Below are 27,719 nucleotides of genomic sequence, written 5' to 3' on the forward strand. Positions count from 1 at the left end.
TAAACAAACTTTAGCAATTTGCTTTCTATTCTCTAGAAAGCTATCTATTTTCTTTGCTAATTACTGTACTTAACTTTGAACGTCAATGTATTCAATTATCATAATCATCCAAATTGAAAGCATTTCAACTAGCTCATCGTCACACCATATTATAAAAAAAAAAAAAAAAAAAAAGTATGTTTTGTGGTGTGACTAAACCAATATACATACCAAATTGGAAAAATTGAAACTATAAAAAACAAATCGAAACAAATTTTAAACTATAAATACCCAATTGAAACTTTAAAAAGGATAAACGATGACCTTTGTGTGAACGTTATATATCCACAAACACAATCATTTACACCCATCTAAAATGCATCTTTTTGACTTCCAAACTAGCTAGCTATATTGTTTAGTTCCAAACGAATAAGTATCACAAACACAATCATTTACCTCTATCCAAGCATGTCAAAATCAATAGTGATATATTTACCTCCATCCAAGCATGTCAAAATCAATAGTGAATATCACGGAGCATACTATTTTAGTTCAACGCAATACCTATAATAGGAGATTCAAAACATTCGACTTCTTAACTTTTAGTAAGTACTTTAGATCAGTTGAGTTGTGTTCATTTTGGTGCATTTAGTAAAATTGAATCTTATTGACGTGTCTAAGATAAGGATCGTTATCCTAAAAATATAGTAACCCCACGTCTTGTCAATAGTAAATATTATTCTGTAGTTTCAATTAAATATCGTTAATACTATTTCAAAACTTCAATTTGCTATAGTATTTATTATTTACTACAATTTTTACTATTTTATATTCATCAATTTTTTATTCTTTTTACCATCTTTACTATTTACTTCTCAAACTAAAATATAATTTATACTTCAAACACATATCATTATAATTCAAACTAAAATAATATACATAAAAAATAAATTAAACTATTATAATCCAATTGAATCAAATCAATCTACAAACTTAGTTTAATTTTTAGTATAAACTAAACATCTTGCTTTGATGAGAGAAAACAAAAACTTATCGGCACAAATCAATTTTCCATTGAACAACTTATCAAACTCAAAGGATATATATACACACACGACAAGAAAATCACCGACAAAATTTTAGTGGGGCAAGTAATTTTAATTTCATTGGTAAAAGGTCATTTAGAGCAACAAAAATGTGTTACAAAATATTATCATCAGCAACACATTTTTATTCGTATTGAAACTTGTAACACAACAATGAGATGACACTAAATATTAAATAATTTTAACAACAAACGTCGATATTGCTACGACGAGAACAAAATTCACTCCCCAACTTTTCCTTTCCTTAATTTCACTTTCCTTCTTTACATTTTTTATTGAAAAACTAGGAAAAAAGAAAAAAAAACAAAACTTTCTTTACTTTAAATTTCCTCTTTGTCTCACACTCTTCCTCCATGAACGCACGAGACGAGCACTCTGAAATTAAACAACACCTCACCAGTGGTGACCCACGACTGATGGCGAGCTCTCCCACGAACCGCTCCCCACGCGGCTTCTGCTCGCAATTTCCCTCTTCTTCCATCTTCTGCTCCAACGCGACGGCGACTGCTCCCGATCCTTTCAACACATAATTGATCAATGCTCTCGAATGACGAATATACGATTTACACTTCTCGTTTAACTTTCATTTCACTTTTAGGTGGTCAAGCCCTAACCCAACACAAGCCTTTAAAGGTATGAATATTAATCTTACTCAATCTCTCTATCTTTACTCTTCCCTTATTACTTTTCAATAGAGACATTACTGTTATATTTCAGAATCTAACTCACAATTGTACTTTATTTTCACAAACTGCACTTAATCTTTACTCCAACGCCTAATTGATTGAAGATGATAATATTGTGTTTGGAAAATTATATATATATATATATATATATATATATATATATATATATATATATATATATATTACAAATACCTTCTCAAATTAAAAAAAAAATAGTAAACAAAACCCATTTAGAACAAGAGTGGAAATAGAAAGAGAAAGAACAGTAAACTCGTCATAATACTATAACATAACAAAAATTCAGAACGTTGATACGTCCTAATAGAAAGCTATAAGTAACTACAATTTATCAAACTAAAGTGTACGAGGAAAAATGAAGAGAAAAGTTACCATTGAATATATAATATATCCTTTTGGGGTTTTTATGATTGCTATATATATATATATATATATAATGTCACTTTTTGCTCATCTTTTCTATACAAAATTCTATTATCTGTATATCTCCTGATCTCTCACTTTAATTTAGTTTCTTTCCCTTTTCAGATCACTGCACTAAAACATCAGTAGTTAGGGCAATATCTCATCGTTGCATGTATATCAGTGACATGCAGTTATCTAATGATATATAAAATATCAAATATTAATTAAACAGCAAATAGATAACAAATCAGTATCACTAGCCATCAATACAAGGTAACAGTTTGATAACAACAATGATCAAATAACAATCAAATAGAATGACAATTAAATGCAATCATCGATGAGCATTTTGATTATTCAAATATTTCAATTGGGATGGTTTATTTTGTATTTTTGTATTTTTTCATTCTTCCAAATTTAAGCTATTGAAGCTATGGGCCTGATTTTATGTTTGGTTATTTGTGGAAGTGGCCCATTACAAAATATATGGAAAAATGATGTAACAATCTATTTCAACTATGTGTATTTAGATTGATTTATGAAAAAATGTTTTTGTTAAATAATTAGCATTCATTTCCATTTAAACACTTTTGATAAAATTCTTTAAAATTAAATGAAAACATCTATGTATTTAGAAAGATGTAAGTAGTCATTTGTGACAATAACTACCTAAAACTACGATTAATAACCACCTTTTGCTATGGTAATCTACTTCTACATGTCAGACACAAACTCTTATAACTCAACTATACAATAACTTAGGAATATAATAATTCAATCGTTCTAAATGTACTTTAAGATTTTTTGTTTGGTTTGTTATATATTAAAAGTGATGTTTTGATTAATTTCAAATTAATATAAAAGAATTTGCTTGTGACAGTGGTGTATCCATCGCTGAAAGTTGTAGGCGAAGTTGACCAACGATAGTCATTAGAGACGGTGATAGGAGTTTTTTTTTTTTTTTTTTTGAGATATCAACCAATAAACATTCTAAATTTATTTTTTTTCTAAAAAAAATTAGTTTCAAATAATGTTTATCATAAACCATTTTATTTTATAAATTATTTTTTTTGCCCAAACGAATTAACAATCTTTTTCAAAATATTTTTTTAATTTAACCATTTACAAGAACTTCTATTATAAATCTCCCTATTATTTATGAAAATGTTTACTTTTTGCCTGTTTAGCTTTTATTAGAAAAGAATTTAAATTTTTTTTATTTGTTATTTTTCAAAAAAGAAACTTCATGAAATGTTGACATTAATGTAATACAAAGTTTTTAAATTCCTAATATGTGTAGTAATTAATTCTAATGATTTAGTAGATCACCTTATTACAAAATTTACAACCTTTGCTATTAGATAGTCAACTTCTTCTTTTTCAAATTTATTAAATAATTATATTATATAATCTATGTACTTTTTAAAGGCACTTTTCAGAAAGTTTGGTTTTTTATTTTTTAAATTTATAAATATAAATAGTAATGTTATAATTCTCATCATTAGTGTATGAAATGTAACATTCAATTATTATAATGTGAAAACTTTTTCACCGCAAAAAAGTGTGCTTCTAACTTAACTAATAATTAAGTGTCCTCATATACTCATATTGTAGTACTAAATAAATCACTAATTTTTCAGGTAGTAATTAAGATGTAGAATAATATGTAAATCGAGATAGAAAAAAAAGACGCTAAATAAGTAAATATAGGTTTTAAATGAACCAAAATAATTATAAAATATAACAAAATTTCATATATTATCAAACGATAGAAATTGATATATAGGCACTAATAGATTTTTTTAAAAGAAAAAAAAAAGATACAACGATAGAGACTAAGAGTGTATCTATTCTTGATAAAATTTGAAATTTTGCTATACTTTGTAAATATTATACAATAATTGTCTGCTTTATAATAACAATGGTACGTTTTTTTTTAAAACAAAAATGTTTTTTTAGAAACTAAAAAACAAGAAATGGACATTGAGAAGGGTTAAAAGAATATGTTGGTGATATGTTTTGAAACACTAATAATGAAGTTGTTTCCATATGAAGAGAAAGTAAAGGAGGGAATTGAGGGAGAGGTGAATTAATCAATTATGACAATTATGATCATCACACCATGCCTCTCTATCACACCTTATAATAAATATATTAAAAGGAAAGTGTGGAATAATAATCAAAATAAAAGTTGATTTAAAAATGGTTTTCACTTTTTATTATTATTTTTTTCTTTTGTTTAAATAATTACAAAGTTGAAGTTGTGTATGGGTATCATAATGATTGGGTGTTTTTATAAATGAAGGCAGCTTTTCCCCATTTTTTAGGGCTTTTTTTCATCTCTTTTTTATTTGAGTTATTATCATGTATTACATTATATTGACCCCATTAAACATTATTTAATAAACTTAGATTGTGTTAAATAAATAAATAATAATAATAATAATTAAAAAAAAAAAAAAAACACAACAACAAAAACCCTAGAATGTGTTTCATGGAATAGGAGTAGTTATTGTTTATATATATATTTCACCATCTTTATAAGATGGGGTCGAATCTCATACAATATAGAACTCGAAAGGTTGAAACACATATATATAATTGTATCCATGTTACGTTCTAACACTCTTCTTTATTGCTTTGATCAACGTTCAAATCTATCAAAATCACTTATAATTGCATAAATATATTGTCGTGAGATTTGGCTCTTGGAATAGTACTTCTTCGTCGACGATGTATGCTTGCAATTAAACTATATATATATTTTTTCATTCTTATCACTCATATAGATTTGCTAAATCACACATATACATTACGTTGTCACATATATATTTCATTAGAATTGTAAATTAGTTAAATCTTATGCTAATTTTGTTGTTTCTTTTATTCCTCGTATATGTTTATATTCTATATATATGTTTCTTTTATTGTATAGTATTTAAGGATATATCAATTAAACAACACGAATAGTTATGATTGTCATCTCAATAATATCTTGTTAACATTTTAAATTTGATCATCCATTATTAGAATCGAAATATATGTTATTCAATCTAAAACCTTCACAATCTTCGTCTTCTTTTATTAGGGACTCAACCTAATTTTTCAAATTAATTTACATTTTCACCCGTTTCCATCATTCGTTATTACGTACTAACTAATTTGATGATAGATTATGTTGCATATTCTTCCCTTACCTCTCTGCAAAAACAAATCAAATAAATTTTTTAATAGAAAACAACTACAATAATAATCACATAATATTAATTACTTGATTTTTTTAGATGGATCTAATACAAAATACAAAAATCAAACGACGAAACACGCATGATATAACTAATAAACAGAACAACTTGATATAAACAAACAATAACAATACAGATATAGAGAGACACAAAGACTAGTAACGAATTTAACCACAATATTACTTATTATATGGATGAAAACGATAGTACGTTAAATGGAAAGAAATTTCGTTGTATAAAGAGTTAATAATATATAATTATAACAAAATACTTATTTGATAGAATACTCCCTCTTTAGTACTCATAAATAACAACGTTAAATAGCATAAATCCTTATGCTTTCCATCATTTCATCATACAAAAATAAAATTACCAAATATTTTTTTAAAAAATACATATTCGTGTGATATATGAAAACGAAGAGCATATGAGATAATAGGCATGCATGCATTAGAATGCACTAATCATCATTATCCCTTTAACAATAAGATTAATTAATCACATTGTTATAATAGTTTTCTGGCCTATTAATTAAAGACTTTTTGGTTGTTATTTGTTATATATTTTTTTGAAATAATAATTTGAAGTACTTTTGATGAGAAAATATTAGAATATATATATATATATATATATATATTAATAGATAAAAGCATGCAATTGTGATTATGGGATCTCTTCATCTTCAAAGTTGAGCACTTCCCTCTCGTGGATCCTATCATTTTTACTATATTATTTTATTTATTACATAAATTATTATTATTATTTACGTATTTTTTTAATAATAATTATTCTATTTTCAATAATTATTTTTCTCACTTTTTATTATAATTTTAAAAAGCTTGAGTTGATGAACTATGGTATATAAATATAAATATATTAGATACTTCAATGTGAATTTTCAATCTTGTTTGATATAATAGACATTTGAACTTTAAAAAGTCTTTTTAATATGTTCTTAACTTTAAACATAACATCGAACTGATCTTTAGATTTTGATGAATTATCATAAATGGTAAAACTTTTGAAAATATTAATAAAATATAGTAAAATTTTAGAAATTATAAAAATCTATAAATATTTTATACATATGAAATTTTACTATATTTTATAAATATTTTAATTTATTTTGTTGGATTTAAAATTCGTAAAAATGTATTGCAGTTAAAATAAATTATACAAATTTTAAAGTTTAGATGCTAAACACCTAATTTAATATAATGTATGGTTAAAAAGAAAACCATTTTCCACCTTCTATGTCATATTATCGCAAAGTAATTATCTTCTAAAATAACAAACTATTTAACGATTTATAAAATATAGTAAAATTCATAAAACTTTAGATAATTTATTTAATTTTTTTTCTATTTTGTAAATAATTTTAATATTTTACTATCTATGACCACGTGTATTAAATTTTGAAATTTAAGAGCTTAAATTTGTAATTTAATTTAATTTAATTTATCTTGAAAAATAGGCAAAATATAGGTAAATGACATAGACCTATTAAAAATTGTTAGAAAAATATTTAGAGAACGGATAATGAGTTTTTATGTTTTAGTGGATTTTTATAAGCGTAAATATTTGTTTTTCTATTATTATTATTTTAAAAAAACCCTATTTTTTAAATATTATTTTTAAAGTTTTGTTTATTAAAACCATATATTTTGTAACTTATTTTGCTTTTATTCTTGAAAAAAGAAATGTGTTTTAAATTCTTTAAAAATTAATTTTAAACAACAAAAATTAGAATACGTAAGTACTTATTTTTATAATCTCAATAATTAACCATGCATGCAATCTTATTATTTTTTTTTTTTTTTACTGTAGTAAAAAATAAAAAGTAAAAAGAGTATTCTTTTTACCTTTTTTTTAGTTTATTTCAATAAAAGGTTTTGTGAGTTTACAAACTTTGGTTGGTCCCACGAAATTGAATGTCTTTATAGGAAACGGTGCGTTGCGTTGCGTAGGCTCCATAATCGCTGCCCAATTTGGTTCCACATTTAATCCTAAAGCGTGTACGTTTCCCCTCTTCTTCTTTCTTTCCCAACCTTCTTTGTTTCTTTCTTCATTATTTCCTTACATCCATAATTTCAATATCTAAATCTTTGCTCTATAACTTATTAGCGGTTTGTTTGAATTGATTTTCTAAATGTTGTATTAACATAATTTATTATCGATGTTTTTCAAGAGAAACATTATTACACTAAACATGAAATTTAGTCTCTCGTATCCATACCATAAAATTAGGTTTTGTCTTAAGAAAGTTACCATAGACAGGAGGATTACAAATTTAGTAATCAATAACACTCTTGATATACTTTTATATGTTAGTCAGTGGCACTATATAATAAACACAGGTAAAAAAAAATTCAAATATTGAAATTTGCAAATGTAATATTTGAACCCACAATCAATTGGTTGTAAGAACAAGGGCATAATCACTGTTAAAGTAGAGTGTTATTTAGTTAAAATCTAATATTTCAAAATTAATATTAAAATACAAAAATCGATAATGTGAGGGGGCACATACCCACGTTGGTCACTTAATACATCCGCCCATGATGTTAGTAGTAGTAGGCTCTCATCGACAATTTAGCTAAAGATTTCAACAATAATACTTTCAAACAAGTAAACTAGATTTTCTTTCTTGATATCTCGTGGCAAGTGTAGGCAATTAGTACGATGTCTTGAACTAACCGTATCTAGTTTGGAGATAATATTTATATTTCAAACATAATATATATATATATATATATTAATTTAAGGAAAAAATAAAAAGGAATATATAAAACAAAATTATAATAAATAGTGTATGTCATGCTCATTTACTGCTATCATCTTCCAAGTTTCAAAATTCCACCTTTTTTATTGTGGGTCAAAACTTTTGACTCAAAAGTAAGTAACCACATTATTCAAATTCACATAATAAAATATTTCATTTCAAATATATATATATATTTTTTGAATAATGAACTAATTTTTTTAATGTCCATATACTAGAGTGGGTCCCCTATGAATAAATTAATTGTCTTTTATTTATTTTTTAAAACAAAAGAATAAATGAGTTACTTAAATTAGTAAATTACATATTAATTAAGTAACACATTTACTTATTATTATTATTATTTTATGTTTTTTGGCATGATATAAAATTGGGAAAAAGGAAATATAGATTTATTTAATTTAAGGCGTATGGTTTGGATGTGTGTGGGAAATGAAGCATTTAAAGCAATTTTGCATGTAAATAAAATAAAATAAATAAATATTTAAACGACAAAACCACATAACTGAACCGTTGGATGTCCGACACGTGTCCTTTACCCACTCATTTCTCCCACATGGCACTATCCTTTACAGCCGCACATAGAAACCTCCCTTTTCCCACGTCTTTCTTTCTTTTTCATTTTCCCCTTTTCTTCTTTTTCCTTCTCTTTTTCAATTTCACAAAAACTCTCTCTCTCTCTTTTAAAGAAAGCCTAAAATATTAAAAGAAAATAAAAACCCTATAAAATTTGTGGTTTGCATTAAAATTATTATTTAAAAAATACTTTTAAACTTTACAGCGGTTAAACTGCAGAAATTAGATGAAAATCGTCAAAGTTTTGTTTAAAAAATACTTTTGAATAATTGATTTTTCTCTTCAAAGTTTAAAAATACTCTTAATGATTTAATTATTATACCAAATTTCTCTATATCCAATATAAAAATATAAAATTTCACAAAATCTAACGAAATTTATAATAAAAAAAAAATTAATTAAGACATACTAAAACAATAATTAATCAAATAAAAAAGATTGTCTATTAACCACGCAAAACTATTAACAAAGAATTTTGTTAAAACATTTAAGTGTTAAAATTCCCTTGTGATTTCTATTATTCTCTTTATTTTTATTAAAGTATCGAAATTTATATATTTATTTGTATTGAAGAAGAGGGAGGAGAAAAAAGAAAGAAAAATTGAGAAGTAAGACAATGCTAATGACTCGTGCTATATAACAATAAGAATATTTTCTAACTTTTTTTTTAATAGGAAACCTAAGAAAACCTAAGAAAAAGAGACAACACAAAGCTTCACGCTTCCGACCTTAGCTTCCTCAATAAATGAGGATTTTTTTAAAGAAAATATCTTCAAACAATTTAGACTCCACCAAAATGTTAAAAAATACAGATGATCGAAGAGATATGAATAAATGTATAAATAAAGTAAACATATAATACTTTCATCGTAACATGAATTTTTTTTTTTTATCTACTTTAACAAATAAAGTTAAGTTTAAAAATAGATAACATCGTTAACTCTGATAAATAATATAAAATTTAAATTTTTTTGAAAAAATTTCAAAGTCGATTTAGAAAATTTAAATTTTTTTGAAAAAATTCCAAAGTCGATTTAGTTTAGGGTTATTAGATGAATGAAGTAATAGAAAAATAGGAAGACAAGAAATGAGTGAGTTTTTCTTATCCATCCAACTCGACCCCACATTGAGGCCAAACGGCTATTAAATAGGTTTGATATTCAAATTTTCGTAAAAACAAAAACAAAAACAAAAATAAAATGTAATAATAATAATAATAATAATAATAATAATAATAATAATAATAATAATAATAATAATAATAATAATAATAATAATAATAATAATAATAATAATAATAATAATAATTAAAAGAAAAGTTGAAAAAGATTTATTTTATATGATTAAAGAAATAATAATTAATTAAACATCAGAAAATCTGCTTATTTAAATGACTCTCACCAACTTCAATCCCCACTCCTCACTTCCCCACTTCTCCATCTCCCAGTTTTCCCTTTCCCAATTTCTCTCTTTTCGCTGTCATGGCCACCACCAACCTTTTTCTCGCTATCTTCTCTCTTTCATTCCTCGCACTACATTTCTCCCCCCTCTCCGCCGCAAATGACGCCCCAGCCCCGGCGGTCGACTGTTCTAGTCTCATCCTCAACATGGCCGACTGTCTCTCTTTCGTTTCCAACGACAGCACCACCACCAAGCCTCAAGGAACCTGCTGTTCCGGCCTCAAGACCGTCCTCAAGGCCGACGCTGACTGTCTTTGCGAAGCCTTCAAGAACAGCGCTCAATTAGGCGTCGTGCTCAACGTCACTAAAGCCCTCTCTCTCCCTGCTGCTTGCAAAGTCTCCGCTCCCGCTGCTTCTAACTGTAAATGTAAGCCTAATTATTCCTTCCAATCGATCTATTAATTTCTGCTTAATTACAACACAAATGCGTAGGTAAATTAAGTGATCTGATTGAGTGAAATCGGTGTTTTCTTTTTGCAATTTTGCAGTGTCGATTTCTCCTGCTTCTTCTCCAGGTACTATCTCCTCTTTAAACAATTCTCGATTAGTGTTAATTAGTTTGTTGATTCCGATCTGGAATTTTTCTGAACCGTTTTGTTGTGTTTGGATGCAGCGGTTACGCCATCAGCTACGCCAAAATCAGCGGAGGCAGCGTCGCCCGTTATGAACGAGCCAACGGGGGCTCCTGCACCTGGAAAGTCGGGAGCGACGGGAGCTTTGGCCTCAGTTGGATCTGTAATGGCGGCCATCGGGGTTGCTCTGTTGTGCAGTGTCTGATGATGCGGCGTCGTTTTGATTGGGAAAAAGGGAAATGGAAATTTGTTTAATGTGTTATTTTATTTTAATTTTCATGGAAGGGAATATTTGTTGGGAGTGTTTGATTTTGGGTTTCTTTTGTGGGTATAATTCGTGGTGTGTGACACAAAATGCCATATTATAATATTCTTTTCTTTTTCACTCACTTTCACTCGAAACATATCTCTTTCGTTAGACCAAATCATAATATTTCATATTTATAGTTTAGATCACCGAAATTTATACTATTTTGTTTTGCAACTATGACTCAAATTGTGGTATGAATCGCTTTTATACATAAAAAAAATACATATTAGTTTGTGGGTAAGAGTCCTAAAATAATGTAAATACTTTGAGGATGTTTACGACGACGAGTGACTTATAATAGTTTGGGGATTATCAAACTATTATCTCAACTTTCGTGCTTCATTTTGTGGTAGCTGCTATTGGAAGAGGGGGTGCGAGAAAGAGGAGAACGGATAGTGAGAGCAAATATTATTGTCATAATGCTAGGGTTAGAAAAATTATGAGCTAAAATAGTCAATTCCACTCTAGGCCAAAAAACCCCTTCATTCTCATAACTCGAGTAGATGTAGTATAAATCTAATGTTCATTAAAATTACATTATAGTTTTTTGACATTTAAAATTGATTATAGGTTTTTGGTATTTAAAATTGGTTTGGCTATTCAAAGTCCATTGTTACGTACCAAATAAAGAAATAGTTCATGAAGTTAAAATTATTTAAAAAATTTTAAAATGTCTAATACGTCCTTAAATTTGTCCTTTAAATTCCTAAACTTAGTTTACAATCGGGTGTGACGGTAATTTAAAATAATAAATAAAACTATAATTTACATTGAGAAGAGAACATGTAATCCAAAGAGGGGATTCCAAGTAAAAAACGTAAAATAAAATTACATAATTTAGTCTTAAACCCACACATTTGTTGTTTATAAAAATGACAAAAACAAAACTCATTCCGTATATAAAAATATGAAATATTGTAATTAATGCTTTCATTATTGATATATCTTAAGTGATATATGATTAGTATACTTACTAATCATACATTTGTTTATAACGCTGATAGACTTGACAGATATACTGCTAATAAATTTGTCAATCATGCCGTGGTTAATATTGGTGATAAACTTGATATAGTTGATTAATTAGTATGATAAATATTTGGTGTAAAATTGTTTTCTTATGAACTTCCATCACACGTGCTGGCATTGAAGTTCATAATCTTTCTTAAACTTTCCCCACCAAAGTAGCAATCAAGGTTTGGATAGGCCTACTAGAGTATTGTCATATGCCACCAATTATACATGTAATGTATTGTTTGTATATGTAAATGAAATATATTATTTTGACCTCTAAATTGAAACAAACCCTACAATTCATAGTGTAAATTGATTATTTGTCATAAGGATATTTTTATAAGCTCAAAACATGAAAGCTCTAAGTATATATATATATAAAAAAAAAAGGTTAATTTCAACTATAACAAAATGAACCAAAATATTTACGAACTATAGTAAGATGAACTACGATAAACTGAGATAAACTACTATTTGTCTCTATCCGTATCATGATAAACATATATAATAGTTTATTTTGGTTTCAGTTTATCACACAAACAAATTGTGATATTTTTCTATATTCATAAATATTTTCAAAAGTTTTGTTATTTAAAAACAATTTAAAAAAAAAAACACACTTATTTCATAAATTTTGAAAAATATATCTTAATTCAAATTTTCTAAAATAGGACAATTACAAATAACAATATTGATATAAATAAAAATATCTTAAAATAAATTATAAATATAGCAAAGCTTGTCGGAGTCCAACGCTAATAGACCATATTGCAAATATTAGTCCCATAAGAGTCTATCAGCAGTAAAAATATATCACTCATAGACTTTGTTTTATTTACAATGTTTTAAACATTTTATTACACACTTAAGTTTTTAGGGAAAATTTTACGTATAGTAAAATAAACTAAAATATTTACAATATATAGAGCAAAAATTTGGATTCTATCAATGATAAATACAGATGAACTTTTATTATTGTCTATTAATATGACTGATAGAAGCATATCCACATCTATCAATATCCACTATCGATAAAATATAAAATTTTATTATATTTTATAAATATTTTTGTGAATTTCTTTTTTAACTTTTGACGATTTCCCGAATTATTATCTAAAATTGCTAACCCATTCTAATTAATTTATGTTATTGGGCCATAGTCCATGTTTGGTTTAAACCTAATTGGGCTTACGAATACATAATGGGCCGTAAGCAGACAGCCCAACCCAACCCATTAGTCTCATAGTTGAAAAGTACCCTTTGGGGAAAAATGTTAATTAGAAAAACGAAAAAGGAGAAAACTATCTGCTAATTACTGCCTAAATTATTACTTTGGTTTAAATATAAATATCTTGGAAGGTGACATAATATTAGTATATATGAAATTTTGTATAAATGCATTACAATTTATCAAGAAATTAATAAAAGGAAATCAAAATTATTATTATTATTAATTGTGTTGTTATTATGGTTATTAATAAACAAATTGGACAAGAGAAAACATTTTTAATTGAATATTGATTTCTATGTGCCTCAATTGTAGACATATCGACTTAAAAAAGGGTTAAAATGCACACCGATGTGGTGCTTGTTGGTTGCCATGTAAATTTTAATGATAACATGCAATGTCAGACATTGACGACAGACATTGATAGAAGTCTATCAACTGTTGTTGGTATCTATCATTGATAGAATTTAAATTATAGTTATATTTTGTAAATAATTTGATTTATTTTACCATATTTAAAAATGATTGTTCATACAGAGTTTAAAAGGAAAGGGCCGAAATGAGTTAAAATTGAATTTAATTTGGATCATTGATAATCGGTAAAAGAAAATTGCATACCCAAGATTTAAAAGTAAAAGTAATAATAATATTTTTCAAGAAAGATGTAGCAATATAATTAGTTGAAGTATGTGTTGATTTTTCTTTAAATTTATAGTAAAGGAAAGCTAAAAATTTACCCTCATTTTTGTTAACTTTATTCCATGACCTAATATTTTTGTTTAAGTTTTGATTTGAGTGATTAAAAGACAATAGAATCATATTCGAAGTTTAATAGCTATACGAACTATTCAAAATATTAAAATGATTAGTAAAAAAATATCAAATTTGTTATCGTCAAACACGGCAAAAATATCAAAATATCAAAAGTTAAAATGTTTAATATACTTTTTGAATCATTTTGTGTATCCCAAATAGGAGAGTTGGTTAGAATATGAAATTTATTTACTATATGTTTCCTACCCAAGAAATATCTACAAACATATTAATTAATGTTCTTTTATGGATAAATGATTAAATTTTAGGTGGATACCTAATTCTTTTTTATGACACTCTTATTCAACTTAATTAATTAATGAGGAACTAATTTACAAATAGGATGCTTTCATATATTTTAATGTAGCTGTATATACCGGTGGAAGGAATTTAGGGTAGGTGTAGAGGCTCGAGTTTTCCTCAATTTTTCACTCGTTATATATAATATATACACAAAAAACTGATTTCGTATCAATATCTCATTAGTTGGTCTAGTGGTAATTAAATTGTTCTCTTGATCTCTTCTAGACTTCAATTCAACAAAATTTCTACATTCGCGTGGTTAGATAAAGAGAAGAAATCTTTCTTGGATGGTTGTTAAAATAATCAATAATTTGTTAGAACAACAAAATTTAATTATTGGGTTAGTTTGAATTAATTCTAAATTGCTTTACTTTATTAAAAGGAAAAAAGAAAAAAAAAACTTCACAAAGTTCTCTTTATTGTGAAATAGAATACCCAACAAAGAAAAACTACTCTTTTAGCATTAGGTATGAAAGAATATATGAAGGAAGCAGTATTTGACTGGAAAGCTTAAATTCAGAACAAAGGCTAACAACGGCTGTGAGCTTGCATTCTTGCGGCCCATGAAGCAGGTGCGGAGCGATCTTTGCGTAGAGAGGAGCGACGTTTGAGCTCAAGAATCTGTCTTTGCCAAACAGCAGCTGAATCTCCTTGAAAGCGTTTTGTATTGAATCCCATAAGAGAGTCATCATATTGTCTTCTAAGAACAGGATCAGAGAGAGTCTTGTAAGCTGCATTAAGCTGAACAAACATTCTAGTTGATTGTTCTTTGAGCGAAGGATCACAAACAAGATCAGGATGATATCGCAAAGCCATGGCTCTGTATGCCTTCTTGATTTCTTCAGGACTAGCATTGCAACCACCACTCACTGAAAGCAACTTGTAATAATTATCTCTCTCTCTAGTACTGGCGGCAGCTTTACATGAGACGCAGCAGCGGCCACGGCTTGCCTGAAAAGAAGGAGGGGTGGCCTTGGAGGGGAAGGATAAAGAAAGAGAATTTGGTGAAGCAAACATGGTGTTTCAGTTTGGTTTTGTTTTACAATTGGAAGATGGAGAAGGGAGAAGGGAATAAGAAGGAGGAAATATTAGTTGATGATATATATGTATGTATGTATGTCTGTGGGGTTGTAGAGTGGAATATTTATAGTGTTTTAGTTTAGAATACTAGGTTTTTGGTGGAGGGATGAAAGTAAAGTAAAGGATGGAAAGAAGTGAAATGGTATTTAAACCCATTGTTTTAGTTAGAATTGGTATTGAGGGGGGGAGGTGTGGGGTGGAAAAGAATGGAAGGAAAAGAGACAAAAAGAGGAAAATGGTTTTTAGGGGTTAAGGGGAAATTTGGTGGGCTGGTGAATACCAAAAACGACGGCTAATTCAGGGGACGATTGACGCGTTTTGAAATGCATGGTAACCATCGAGAGACAACTCTCTCTCTATATTGTATTTGTGGCTAACAAACACCCAAACACTCTTTTACTTCTTTTCTTACTTTGTTCGTATTTAAAAACAAACTATATATGGAGGTTTTTAATAACCTTCTAGATCTTTCTTTTCTTTCTCATTTATTTATTATTATTATTACGTCTAAGATGACGATTAAGTGTAATTAAATTTACTTTTACGGTTTAATTAAGTTTTAGGTCAATTGATGATTTTAGATAGTTCAAGAGTATGTTGGTTCAAGAGCTCATTACTAGAAAAAAAAAAAAAAGCCCTTTCCCAGGACATTAAATAAGTGTTAGGAGATAGATATACGTTGATATTGTACATGAGCATCGATACTATGAATAAACTCCCAACACCGTAAAGAAAGCGTCGGGAGTTTATTCCAACTTTAGTTGTAAAATGGGTGTTAGGAGAAATGACCAAAACTCTTTATTTAACATGGGTTGGGAGTTTATGAGAAGTTATTAGCTTTTCATAAACTCCAGATGATTTACTTGTAAGAGCCGAGAGTAACTTGCCAACGCTCGTCATAGGTAGGGGCGACCATGGATTGGTTGGATCGATTTTTTGAAAAAATCAATACTAGTCGGTTTGATAAAGTGTCAAACCGACCTCGATATCAATGAGTAAGGGTCCGTCGGTTTTTGTTAGGTCAATTTAACACTTAAAAATACTTTTTTAAAATTGTTAATTTGAAACTTTTTGAAACCGACCTCGATCGACTTCAGTTTGGTCGGTCGACTCGGTTTTTCAGTCTATCATGCTCACCCCAAATTAAAGATGTCAATTGAAATTAATATTTATAAAAACCTAACCCCAATTTTCTTTTTTCAGATCTCACGCCCCTTGTCTGTTCCCCTGCGATTCCTCCTCCCTGTCCATATCTCGTGCAACCTCTCGCCGTTCGTCTCACCACTGGATCGTTCCAGCGTTCAAACCCCTACAATGTTGTTTCCTCTTCTTTTAATATTCATTTTTCCACTTGAGTTGCATTATTTTTCATATTTCTAACCCATAGTGAGAGATAGTGTATAATCATACAATATTAAATTTACCTTTAGCATATCAAGTTAAGCTTTTCAGTCGATTAGTGATTTAACATAGTATTAGAGTACGTAGTTCACGGAGATTTTATGTTCAAGCCCCTAAAATGTTACTTTTCCCTTAAACTAAAATTGATTTTCATTCGTCGAGCATTCCACATATTTTATATAATTAAATTTACCTTCACTAAATTTAATTAATTATATCATCATCGAACAAGATGCTTCTCTATTTTAATGTTCTCACATCTTCTCTTTTCCTAATCTAATGCTCTAGTTAAAATGAATGTATAGCAATAATATGGTAAGTGAATTGGTATAAAAGTTTTCTATTTATTCTTTTATCTCCAATAATTGTCAATATATTGTTGTTGGGTTTGGAGAAATTAAGATTCTTTAGACCTCACAAATTGCCACAAGATATATAGTATATTTAAATTTATGAACAAAGACAACCCAAAGTTTAAAAACAATATATTTTTAAAGATTGAATTTGGTCTTCCATTACTCCACCTAATAGCACCAATAGAACCTCCATATGCCAACCAAAATTATTCAACACATTCATTCTTAAAATCAACTAAATTGGATTATATATTTTATAACAATCTCTACACTTATAAATATTACCATTTACCCATCTCGAGATTGAAAGGATTAATATATATATATAACAATTGAGTGATATTATTATTCATCTCAACGGTTATTATTTCAAGATACTAAAATTGCATTGATTAATTATACGTGTCATACCCACGTATCATTAACGCAAATAAAATACAATGTTTCTTGGTTAACTTTACTTTTCTTAAAAGTTACGCAAACACGGTATGACCGTTTTCTATTGTATGAACGTTTTTTTTCATTATCATCGATAAACGTGATAAAGCATTAAAATTATTAAAAGAGAAAAGAAAACGTTAGAATATGCCAAAACGTAGATGCATGTATACACCTCGACTTTATATTTCTTTTTTAATAAAAAAAAAGGAAAATAAATATATAACACACATATATATATATATATTTCTTTTGAATAAGAAAAAGAGGAAAATAAATCTTCTAGAAAATTAATATTTTGCTAAGCCTCCCAATTTGGCAATATTCTTAATTTTTTCTGTTTTCTTTTCTGGTTTTATCTTTCTTAATTTTTGTTTTTGTTTGGATAATTATGGTTGCTTAGTAAAATTGGTTGTTATTATTTATAAATATATACAAATATGTCTCATAAAAAAAATAAATAGTTTCAAATATTATATTTCTTTTAACTTTCCAAATTTATCAATAATTTACCTGGAATAGTTTATCACAGATAGATCTGTCATGTTAATATAAACTTCTCGTTAACAATTTCTTGCTTTTTAACCATTTATATATATATTTAATTGCTAAAGAACATTCTTTTTTATGTTTATTATCATACTTAATGTGTGTATTAAGGTAGTAAATCTTTTTTTTTTTTATTAATAAAGGACTTATATTGTTGTGTTTATTAATAATAATTTCTAAATATTTGGTAGACTACTTAGATGTCTATATGTTTGTAGGACATTTTTATGTTCAATTACATTGTTAGACCATTTCTACCCCTTTCTATTATAGTTACATAGTCATCTTCATATGAAGTAATTTTTTGTTCGATAATTTCTTAAAAAATAATTATATGATATTTAAAATTAGAAGGAGATGATATGATCTTTAAAACTAAACTTATTATTCTAATTTAAAATTATTTGAGGTATTTCTAAACTTGGTTTTAAGAATTTGAAGACTGAAAATGTACATTTTAAAAACGATCGAAAATGTCTATTTTTATAAATGGGAACTAAAAATATACATTTTAGAGAACAAATACTTTGAGAACTAAAACGTTGTTGCATAAATTAACATAGAGTGGTAACGATTTTATTACAATACCTTTGGAAAACGAAAAGAACCAAATGGATAATTGTTGTGAGAAAGAAAAAAAAAATCATCCATATTTATTATGCTATACTTTATATAACAGATGAATTATATATATATATGTTCTTCCCAAATATAGATTATAAGTCAACAATACCTTTATTTAATTTCTAATTTTCAAAATTGAGAATATAATAATCCACCATTAACAAACTGATTTTTCTATTACTTTAATTATTATTCCATGTGGCTAAACACCCTTTTCCTTTTCTTTTTTTTGGCCTTGAAGTTAATTATGTGACTAAACATACACTGCATAGATTAACAAAGTCCATCAAGTAAATGGACAAAGAAAAATATGATCCTAAGTTCAAATTATTTATTAAATAATTTTAAAATTAATTGAGAAACTGATAGTTTAATGTAAAAGTTAAGGACTAAAAACAAGACATGCACATACATTAAAATAGTTACGTAGTTTATATTATTATATTATGTTAGACTATATCTATATATAATTATGTAGATGAATTTCACAGTTGTGACAAATTAAATATTAATTCAAAAAAAAAAAAAAAAAAAAAAAAAACAAGACAAAAATTCCTTAAGACGACGACCATCTGTAGCAGTTGATTTTTGACTGATACAACCAATGGTTATGAAAATATATGAACATGCATATATATATATATATATATATATAGCCGGCCAACACATGCATGTTTAGAACATATTTAGCATATAATTAATTAGTTAATACTATAGTGATTTAAAAAGGAAGACCTAAATGGAAACTTAAGACAAATTTTACTATTCTTTTTTTTGTTATTTGCTTGTTCTTGTCTGCTTGGAATTTGCTTTTGGAAGATTATGTACACAGATAGACCAATTTTGCTAATCCTAAATATGTGTTAATTGGTTGTGAGAAGTCAAAGTTGTTTCATTTTTAATATGATCTTCTTAAGACGAAATATAAAGTGTATTCTTTTTAGTTCTTATTTGTAGCAATGCATTATTTTCAGTAATATCGAGCCAAGCATAAATCATGAAAAAGAAAATACGTAAATTGCCTTTGAAAGCATTATTCTCTTGTGCTATTTATTCTAGTGTGTTGTTATTTATCTCGATACGCCATAGTGTGTGACTTGTGTTGTATGTTAGATATATCTAATTTTAATACTAATTAAATCATACCCTTATTTTCCTCGTTCATACGATAAAATAAATAGTCTTAAAAGCATGCTAATGAAGTAAAGAATGATGGGACAATGCCAGTATATATGTTTATTAAACTGATATGAACATAATAACATAATGATCTAATTGTTGGGTTTTTATAAGAATGAGATAAGAGATAAATTTCTATATTTGAAAAGGAATAAAAAAATGACCAGATGTTCCTACCTCCATTTCATTCTAAAGGTCTAAAATTGACAAACAGATCCGTTTTTTTCAAAAAAATGTCAAATGCCCATTTGGTGATGTCATGATTCATATATGAAATTACAGCATTGTCGTCTCTCATTTATCAATTTAATTAGGATTTTTTTTTTCTTTTTCTTTTGGCTAGGGTCATCTTCGTCGTTTCTCACTCGTCTTTCTCTTCTCGCGTTTGCATCTTTTCTTCTATGCTTCTCTGACACATGTGAGACTAATTGAGAGAGAGCGAGATAGATTGAGATCGAGAGTCGCAGAGATAGCGATGGAACAAAAGTAGTTGATTTATGAGTGAAAAAAAGAAGCGAGAGAGCGAGATTGAGATTCTTTTTCGTGTGCGCGCGAATATATTTTTTTGATTTTACTTGACGTCAACAAAGGGTATTCGATATTTTTTAAAAAACTGGATCATTAGACAAATTTTGTCAAATTTTTGGGCCATCCATCCCGACGGATCAGACTTGATCTCTTATCACTTAGGTTTTAAGTATGTAGAAGTTTGTTTTAGTTAAAAACACACTTAAAGCTTCGGTGCACTAATTGATCTAGTTAAATTTCATTTTCTATTCTCTAGTATTAGTAAGGAAAATGTTGCCATTGGTATAAAAACTAAGGGTATCTAACACAGAACGTCACATGTCACACACAATATAACGTAACAAGATAATAACAATTACAAAATGAAACAGAAAGAAGAGAGTAGAGTTAAAAAGAGACAGACACACACTAGTTGGTAACTCTCAATTTGGTGCAAACCTAATGTAAAGAGAGTTCACTAAAATAAAATTAGGCAACAAGCAGTAGTGAAGAAGCAACAACACTACTTATCCATATTAGAAAATCTTCTACAAGGACTCATTGTACATCCTAATTTTATTGTGTAATAAAATTCAGGCTCTCCTGTGGGAGACTTCCCTTTCAATAGCAGTCACAATCTTTCCTTTCCTTTGTCTTTGAAAAAATAAAACACACTTCAAACAGTGATTTAATTAAGCTCTCCCTTTTGAGTATGAGAATCTCTCTCTTCAACCTCAGTTTCACATTAAGAAAAACTCTAACCCATGTTTAGAATATAATTATCATATAATTATAACTAAAAAATATGTCATTATATTTCTACAGCAGATCAGCTAACATGCAGTTCAAAAAACAAATATCCTCACACACTGGTTTAAACACCTCAATTTGATGTAATTTATTATATACTCTCACACATGGTTTAAACACCGATCATAACTATATACACTACATCTATAAACAAAAAAAAAAAAAAAAAAAAACATCAAAACAACAATTATAGACATGTTAGGAAATACAAATATAATGATATATTACACACAATTCGTGGATTTTTTAAGGATCAAGAACAGCATTTGGGGCATAAATCTTAATAGCTTCGTTAACACTTAGGAAAATGTTGTCTTCTCCAATGAGCTTATCGAACTCTGCAGCTACGAGCTTCTCCATGATCACTGGCCCTGGATTTGCAAGTGCAAGGCTAATTTCCTTCTTATGCAAATGAGAGTGCAGACCCTCCAAGGCATGAATGCCGCTCGTGTCGATATCGTTTACAGCTGCCATGGAAACAAAAGAATTGTTATATATATTTATGATCCTCTTCACCATTCATGCATATGTGTATATAGATAGAATGACGTCGGTCGATTTACTTACGAGACATGTCGACGATCACAACTTTGATCGGCATAGATTGGTCTTCTAGCTTCTCTGTTTCATCTGCCAGCCATCTCAATATCCTGGATTGTTATGAGAGTCAAGTTATGAAATACAATTTAAAAAAGGATGCGATAGTTAGGTAAAATGAGAACCTGTTTGTCATAATTGTCATACAAAAAGCTTGAGAATGGGAATCAAATAAGATTAAACAAATTTGTAAGGGATAATCATGCAAGCCCACATATATAAATTTACAAGTATTTACATTTTTCATCCAAAAAATGCATCTTGTATCAATGAAAATGTTATCCTTCTCACTTGTATACACATGATCTTGCTCAATTGCTCTTATCTTGCCAATGTAAGATTTTCATCACACTCACAACAATTGTCCTTTCAAATGAAGTATCATATAGTCTCTCCTCGAGTGGTCTTTCACTAATTAATTATATACTCGCCATTTCCTTCCGATCCTTACCTAGCCACTAGGAGACTTTGGTCGCACTCTTGAACAAAGATGGGTTCAAAAGGAGAAAAAATAGAATTTAAAGTAGAAGTAGAAGTACCTTTCTTTGACATAGTTAGCATTGGAGAAGTATATTGAAGAATCGACCCTAACAATTAGAACTCCAGCAATCTTCTTTGCCCCAGGGTACTGCAAAATGTTCCTAAAAATAGGAATCTTTGGGAGTTTTCCAAGCAACGCAATTCTGGGTCTTGTTACTTGCAATAGAATTTTGAACAATGACAAACTAACCTGCCATGCGTTGTTTGAATTAGGTTCCTTTTGAAATTACTATGTAAAGAAATTTTTTTTTTTAATTGCAAAAAATAAGAGATATAAAGTTTTAGTAGTTACAGCAATGAGAAGACCAATCTCAACGGAATCAAACACGACGCCGAAGAAAGCTCCCATGCAGGCAATGAAGTCGAATTTGTCAATCTTCCATAGCAAAATCACAGCATCGATGTCGATGAGACCGATGACAGCACAGATAATAATGGAGGCAAGAATGGCGTTTGGGGTATACTTAAAAAGGGGTGTGATGACTTGTAATGTCAAGAGAACGACGCATGCCATGACGATGTTCGACACCGGTGTGTTGCAGCCGGCCATGTAGTTCACTGCCGACCGAGAGAACGATCCTAGAAATCGGCCACCGTGGAAAAGCTTAGTTAAATTAAGATTCAATGGGATCAAGACAAAGAAGAAGAAGAAGAGAAAGGAAGTTAATAATATATATATGTTTAGAACCTGTTGCTACATAGCAAGAAGTCATTGAGCCAGCAATGTTCATGGTTCCAAGAGCCATCATTTCTTTGTTACCATCAATTTCATAGTCTTTTAGGTCTGCAAATGTTCTTGCAATTGCCACTGCTTCCTACAATTCAATCACAGTGACCACGAACTTTACTTTTTTATTATAAACGTAAATTTTTAATCTTGTTTATACGATGGAAAGAAATACTAGATAAAGATGAGTGCAGTTCAATATCAACTTCAATTAGAGAGTATACCGTAAGGCCAATCAAACCCGCAACCACTCCAATTTTGAAACCTTTGGTCAGATTGTCTCCATGGAAGAATATCTCATCAAGAGATGGGGGATTTATTCCTTTCTCTATGTGTTTTACCTGAAAAAAAAAATTAAACATAATCCCATCTATATTTTGTAAATAATTTCTTATCTATAAGAATTTCTCTTAAAGAAAAAAGGAAATCGTCAAAAAGGATACATTTGACAAAATACTTTTTCACAAAGTTTTGTCATTTTTTTTTTATTTTTGAAAGACAAAAAAAACTATTATTACTGAAAAAAAATTGTATCATAAATTAAAATATTTACGAAATATAGTACAACGAATTGAAAATTTTATTATATATGAAAATCTTTTCATTGTTATCAGTGACAATAATTTTCCTGAATTAAATTGTACTCCAGAGTGTTTACATTTTAACTTAGATTAGAAAAAAGTTGCCATTGTTATATGTTTATATAAGTTTTCTTCGATTATATAAACATCTACTCAGTATAAATTTTTAAAATCTAGAACAAAAAAAATTAAAGAGATTAAAGCTAATTTGTGAACTTGGAAACTATTATTCCAAACCAATAAGTTTACAAACATTATCAAATTACATTTTGTTAAAATTCGGACTGAATTTGTGCAAATTAAGTCTAGAAATTGTAACACATAGCTAATAAAGTGAAATTTAATGCAATACTTTAATACAAATGTAATTAATCTAAACATAAAAAGTGAAAAATAGTCTTACTTATATATCAAATAATAAGTGGGGAATTTCTTCATCATATGTGACATAAAGAATACTATTATATAAAAATCAACATCGTTAATTAAAAAACAATAGTATAATGTATATGCATTAATAATAATACTTACAATCTGAACTCCATGTTTATCTGCTCTTGTGATGTACACAAAAAATGTGGAAAGTATAACAGATATTAATGGTGCGATGGCTGGAATCCAGAACAATTTCTTGTATTTCTTGCCCTGTAATACATTAAAGTCAAGACTTTATATATATAAAAATATATTGAAGAGAGAAAAAATAAATAAATAAGTTGAAAGGGAAATGAAAACCTACAATATATTTTGTAGCCAAAAGAAAGGCCAAAAATGAAACCCCAATGAGTATTGTCTGCCAGTTCCACTGCAACCCAAACAAAAATTAACCATTTGAATATATATATATATTGCCAAAAAGTTTGTATATATTTGTTTCATTCATTTGGCATAGAGATGTGACAAAGCAATTACAAATAAAATAAAGGGATTCAATCAAAAACACAAATAAATAATACTGTCAAAATTTTTATCCCAGCTGAACTAGTCAAGATAGCATGTTTAAACTTACTCTAAAACATATTTTTAATGGTTTTAAATAAGTTAGAACTATTTTTATCGTGTTCAAAAATTTTCTATCGATTTATTTTATATTTGTAAAGTTTAGTTCAAGTTACGCATACGTTGACTGATCACTAAAACAAATTTTTAATGATATTAAAAAGTTCTTTTTCCAATAAATCTATATCTGTACAGTGACATCATTTGGCTAACAATATCAAAAGCATAAACTATAAAAAAACTCATAATCAAAGTTAGAAGAGAAGGAAAGATTGTCAAATTTTTTTATTAACTTTTTTATGGAATATAAAACAAAGAAAGAAACAACAATAGCAATAATTAATGAAGGGAAGAAGCTAATTTACCCCATGGTTCACATTACTCCAAACAGATCTCATCACAGAAATGATATCAGTTTTCTTGGTGAAGTTTGATATGCCAAGAAGACCTTTCAGCTGCTGAAGAGCGATGGTCACGGCGGCGCCGCCCATGAACCCCACAATGGCAGCATGCGACAGAAAGTCGATCAAGAATCCCAGCCGGAGGAACCCTAAAGCCAACTGAGTTACTCCGGCGAAGAAAGTCGCCGTAAAAGCCAACCTCTTGTACTGCTCCAACTCTTTCACTGGATCGTATACTTGTCGCAGCAGCGTCCCGAGCAAAAGCGATACGACAGCTACGGGGCCTATTGCAATATCCCTTGAGCTCCCCATCACTGCGTATACCAATGGGGGGACAAAGCTACTGTCTACAAATACATAAACAACCATATTAATTGGAGAGGGAGTCATCTTTTAAAGAACTCAAAATCTCAAAAACTCAAAATCTCAGACGATAACTAAATTCAAACCTTCGCGCCATGTTCTTTTGATTATTTGGATTTTTAGTGTTCGAAGTCTATAGATACATCTTTCTCCCTAAAATTTCAAAAACTAAGTTGATTTGAAATTAATTCTAACTATTGTTTTAGAAAAAATGTTGTTATTAAAAGAAACAGAAAGGAAACAAGTTTAGTTTAGAAAACCAAAAAAACAAAACAGTATGTACTAAAGTCTTACAAATGTTATCGATATTAATTGGAAATAAAACGAAATGAAATTGCAAGAGTTCGATCTACTGGCCCATATTGGGTTATAGAATATGTTTTGTATATTCTATGACCCACTTAGTAATTATCAATGGGGAAATTTTAAAGTTTCAAAGCCTTAAGATATGTTACCACTCGATCAATCTAAAAGTTTAAGGCGATATAACTTACAAAGTCCATTTTCAGCGGGCAAATTAGCGAGTTTGGCGTATCCGATGTCTTGAGGAATGCAAAGACTAGCAATGGTTAGGCCAGCAATGAGGTCTCCTTTGAACTTAGTAAAGTTGTATCCTCTTCCCCATTGAAATATGGGGAAGAGACCTTGTACAAACAAAGCAGCCTTCTTGCGCTTAGGTTGGTCCTTGAATTGGCGAAGAGGCTGATCAGAGAAAAACGTCTCTTTCACTACACAATTAAACTCTTCCCACGCGTTCTTTCTCGGTGGCACGCCCACCTTTGAGGGCGGTGCCACTTCGTTTCGCTGCTCCAACTGTCTCGTTCCCTCATTGTTCACGATCCGTCCGCTCATTTCGAGAGCGTGTTAGAAATCGAAAGAGAACAAAAAGAAGATCAAGAAGAAGAAGAAGAAAGAAGGAAAGTGATCAACTATATAACTAACAACTGTTAATTAGTTGTTTTGTGTGAGGGGCGAGGGATTCTAGGTGAGTGTATTTATAATGAGAGTTCTGAGAGGGACTTTTTGTGTTTGAGACAAAATGTAAAACAAAACAAATCAGATCAGGTCAGGTCAACGCTTTAAAGGGCAGCACTTTTCCCACTTCCCACAATTTATTGTGAATATGGACTACTATTCATTCCTAATACAAAAGCGTTTACTTTTTTCCTCTTCTTTCCTTCATAAAATCATGAGCTGTTTTATTTAATGTTTCACTTGTAAAAGAACCTATGGATGACAGAAGACATATCAAGTAAGTTGATACATGAATTTTGATGATAATACTGAATTTTTAATGTCCCAAAAAGAAAACGGGATAACCATCGTGCAAAAAGAATAAATAATCTAGCAATAATGTGTGTTTAGCCACGACTTAGTATTATGGTAGTATGGAAAATTTACCTCGATCTATTATTGCTAATCACCTAAGCAAGTATAGTAAGAATTGTGTGTGAGGGTCTACGCCCTAAATATTAATTTATATAAATTAATAAATCATTCAATGATACGTATCGTGGTAACACTAGATCGAAAAAAGCTAAAAATATTTTTCGATGAATGACGTCGGAGATACACCCGTCCATTGGTATGGATCAGTCAATAACACAGAAAAGAAACATTTTAGAATAAAATAAAAATGTGTAAGACAATAATGGATTTAAAAATACTATATTAATTATCCAATTAAACACTATTAATTAGAGTTGTTTTATTATTGTTGTTGTTAGTTGTTGATGTGTGACTTGTGGAGGCAACACAGTATTTGGCAGAAGAATTCACGGCGGATGCCATTGATGGCGTTGATAGTTATGGTTGAATAATGATGGTTTTACGATCAAGGCTACAACCAAAGGTAATTAATTGAGTATGTAAACAAGGAGAAGATATTATTAATAAATAAAAATGTAAAAGAAATTTTAGAGATTGATTTTACAAAAAAAAAATGTTCAAGAAACAAATCTTAGTAACCTAGTTCGAGTTCCATGATGCAGCTCCTACATCTGGGGATCCTTGACCCACTGTAAGTACAAATATCGTCACATATGCTCAACATGTTGCGTACGTATATTG

The 27,719-nt window shown here is 28.8% G+C and overlaps 3 protein-coding genes across 3 annotated transcripts; 1 reads left to right on the forward strand and 2 right to left on the reverse strand.

The window, feature by feature from the left end:
* The first annotated feature begins 10,278 nt into the window (after positions 1 to 10,278).
* LOC103495438 (non-specific lipid transfer protein GPI-anchored 31) lies at positions 10,279 to 11,218 on the forward strand. The gene is made up of 3 exons (XM_008457001.3): positions 10,279 to 10,624; positions 10,746 to 10,772; positions 10,871 to 11,218. Exons 1-3 carry the CDS (start codon positions 10,279 to 10,281, stop codon positions 11,032 to 11,034), a joined length of 537 nt encoding a protein of 178 aa, XP_008455223.1. The 3' UTR covers positions 11,035 to 11,218.
* Positions 11,219 to 15,025: 3,807 nt separating this feature from the next.
* LOC103495683 (chaperone protein dnaJ 20, chloroplastic-like) lies at positions 15,026 to 15,514 on the reverse strand. The gene has a single exon (XM_008457310.2). The coding sequence runs from the start codon at positions 15,512 to 15,514 to the stop codon at positions 15,026 to 15,028; it is 489 nt and encodes a 162-aa protein (XP_008455532.2).
* A 5,907-nt stretch (positions 15,515 to 21,421) lies between these two features.
* Positions 21,422 to 26,618, reverse strand: LOC103495439 (sulfate transporter 1.2-like). Its single transcript, XM_008457002.3, has 10 exons — positions 26,144 to 26,618; positions 25,251 to 25,633; positions 24,626 to 24,691; positions 24,418 to 24,531; positions 23,530 to 23,646; positions 23,267 to 23,393; positions 22,871 to 23,157; positions 22,578 to 22,768; positions 22,009 to 22,091; positions 21,422 to 21,908 (listed from the first exon to the last, which is right to left on the reverse strand). Exons 1-10 carry the CDS (start codon positions 26,499 to 26,501, stop codon positions 21,688 to 21,690), a joined length of 1,947 nt encoding a protein of 648 aa, XP_008455224.2. The 5' UTR covers positions 26,502 to 26,618; the 3' UTR covers positions 21,422 to 21,687.
* Positions 26,619 to 27,719: the final 1,101 nt, after the last annotated feature.

The sequence above is a fragment of the Cucumis melo genome, chromosome 1 (assembly GCF_025177605.1).
Source record: "Cucumis melo cultivar AY chromosome 1, USDA_Cmelo_AY_1.0, whole genome shotgun sequence".
Lineage (NCBI taxonomy): Eukaryota > Viridiplantae > Streptophyta > Magnoliopsida > Cucurbitales > Cucurbitaceae > Cucumis > Cucumis melo.

Excerpts from the sequence above, each read along its gene's own strand:
- LOC103495438 (XM_008457001.3), top strand. The coding sequence starts at position 10,279 with ATGGCCACCACCAACCTTTTTCTCGCTATCTTCTCTCTTTCATTCCTC. Across the intron at positions 10,625-10,745 it reads CGCTGCTTCTAACTGTAAAT|TGTCGATTTCTCCTGCTTCT; the intron begins GTAAGCCTAATT and ends GCAATTTTGCAG. Across the intron at positions 10,773-10,870 it reads TTCTCCTGCTTCTTCTCCAG|CGGTTACGCCATCAGCTACG; the intron begins GTACTATCTCCT and ends GTTTGGATGCAG.
- LOC103495683 (XM_008457310.2), bottom strand. The coding sequence starts at position 15,514 with ATGTTTGCTTCACCAAATTCTCTTTCTTTATCCTTCCCCTCCAAGGCC.
- LOC103495439 (XM_008457002.3), bottom strand. The coding sequence starts at position 26,501 with ATGAGCGGACGGATCGTGAACAATGAGGGAACGAGACAGTTGGAGCAG. Across the intron at positions 24,532-24,625 it reads TTTTGGCTACAAAATATATT|GGCAAGAAATACAAGAAATT; the intron begins GTAGGTTTTCAT and ends AATGTATTACAG. Across the intron at positions 22,092-22,577 it reads GCTAACTATGTCAAAGAAAG|GATATTGAGATGGCTGGCAG; the intron begins GTACTTCTACTT and ends ATAACAATCCAG.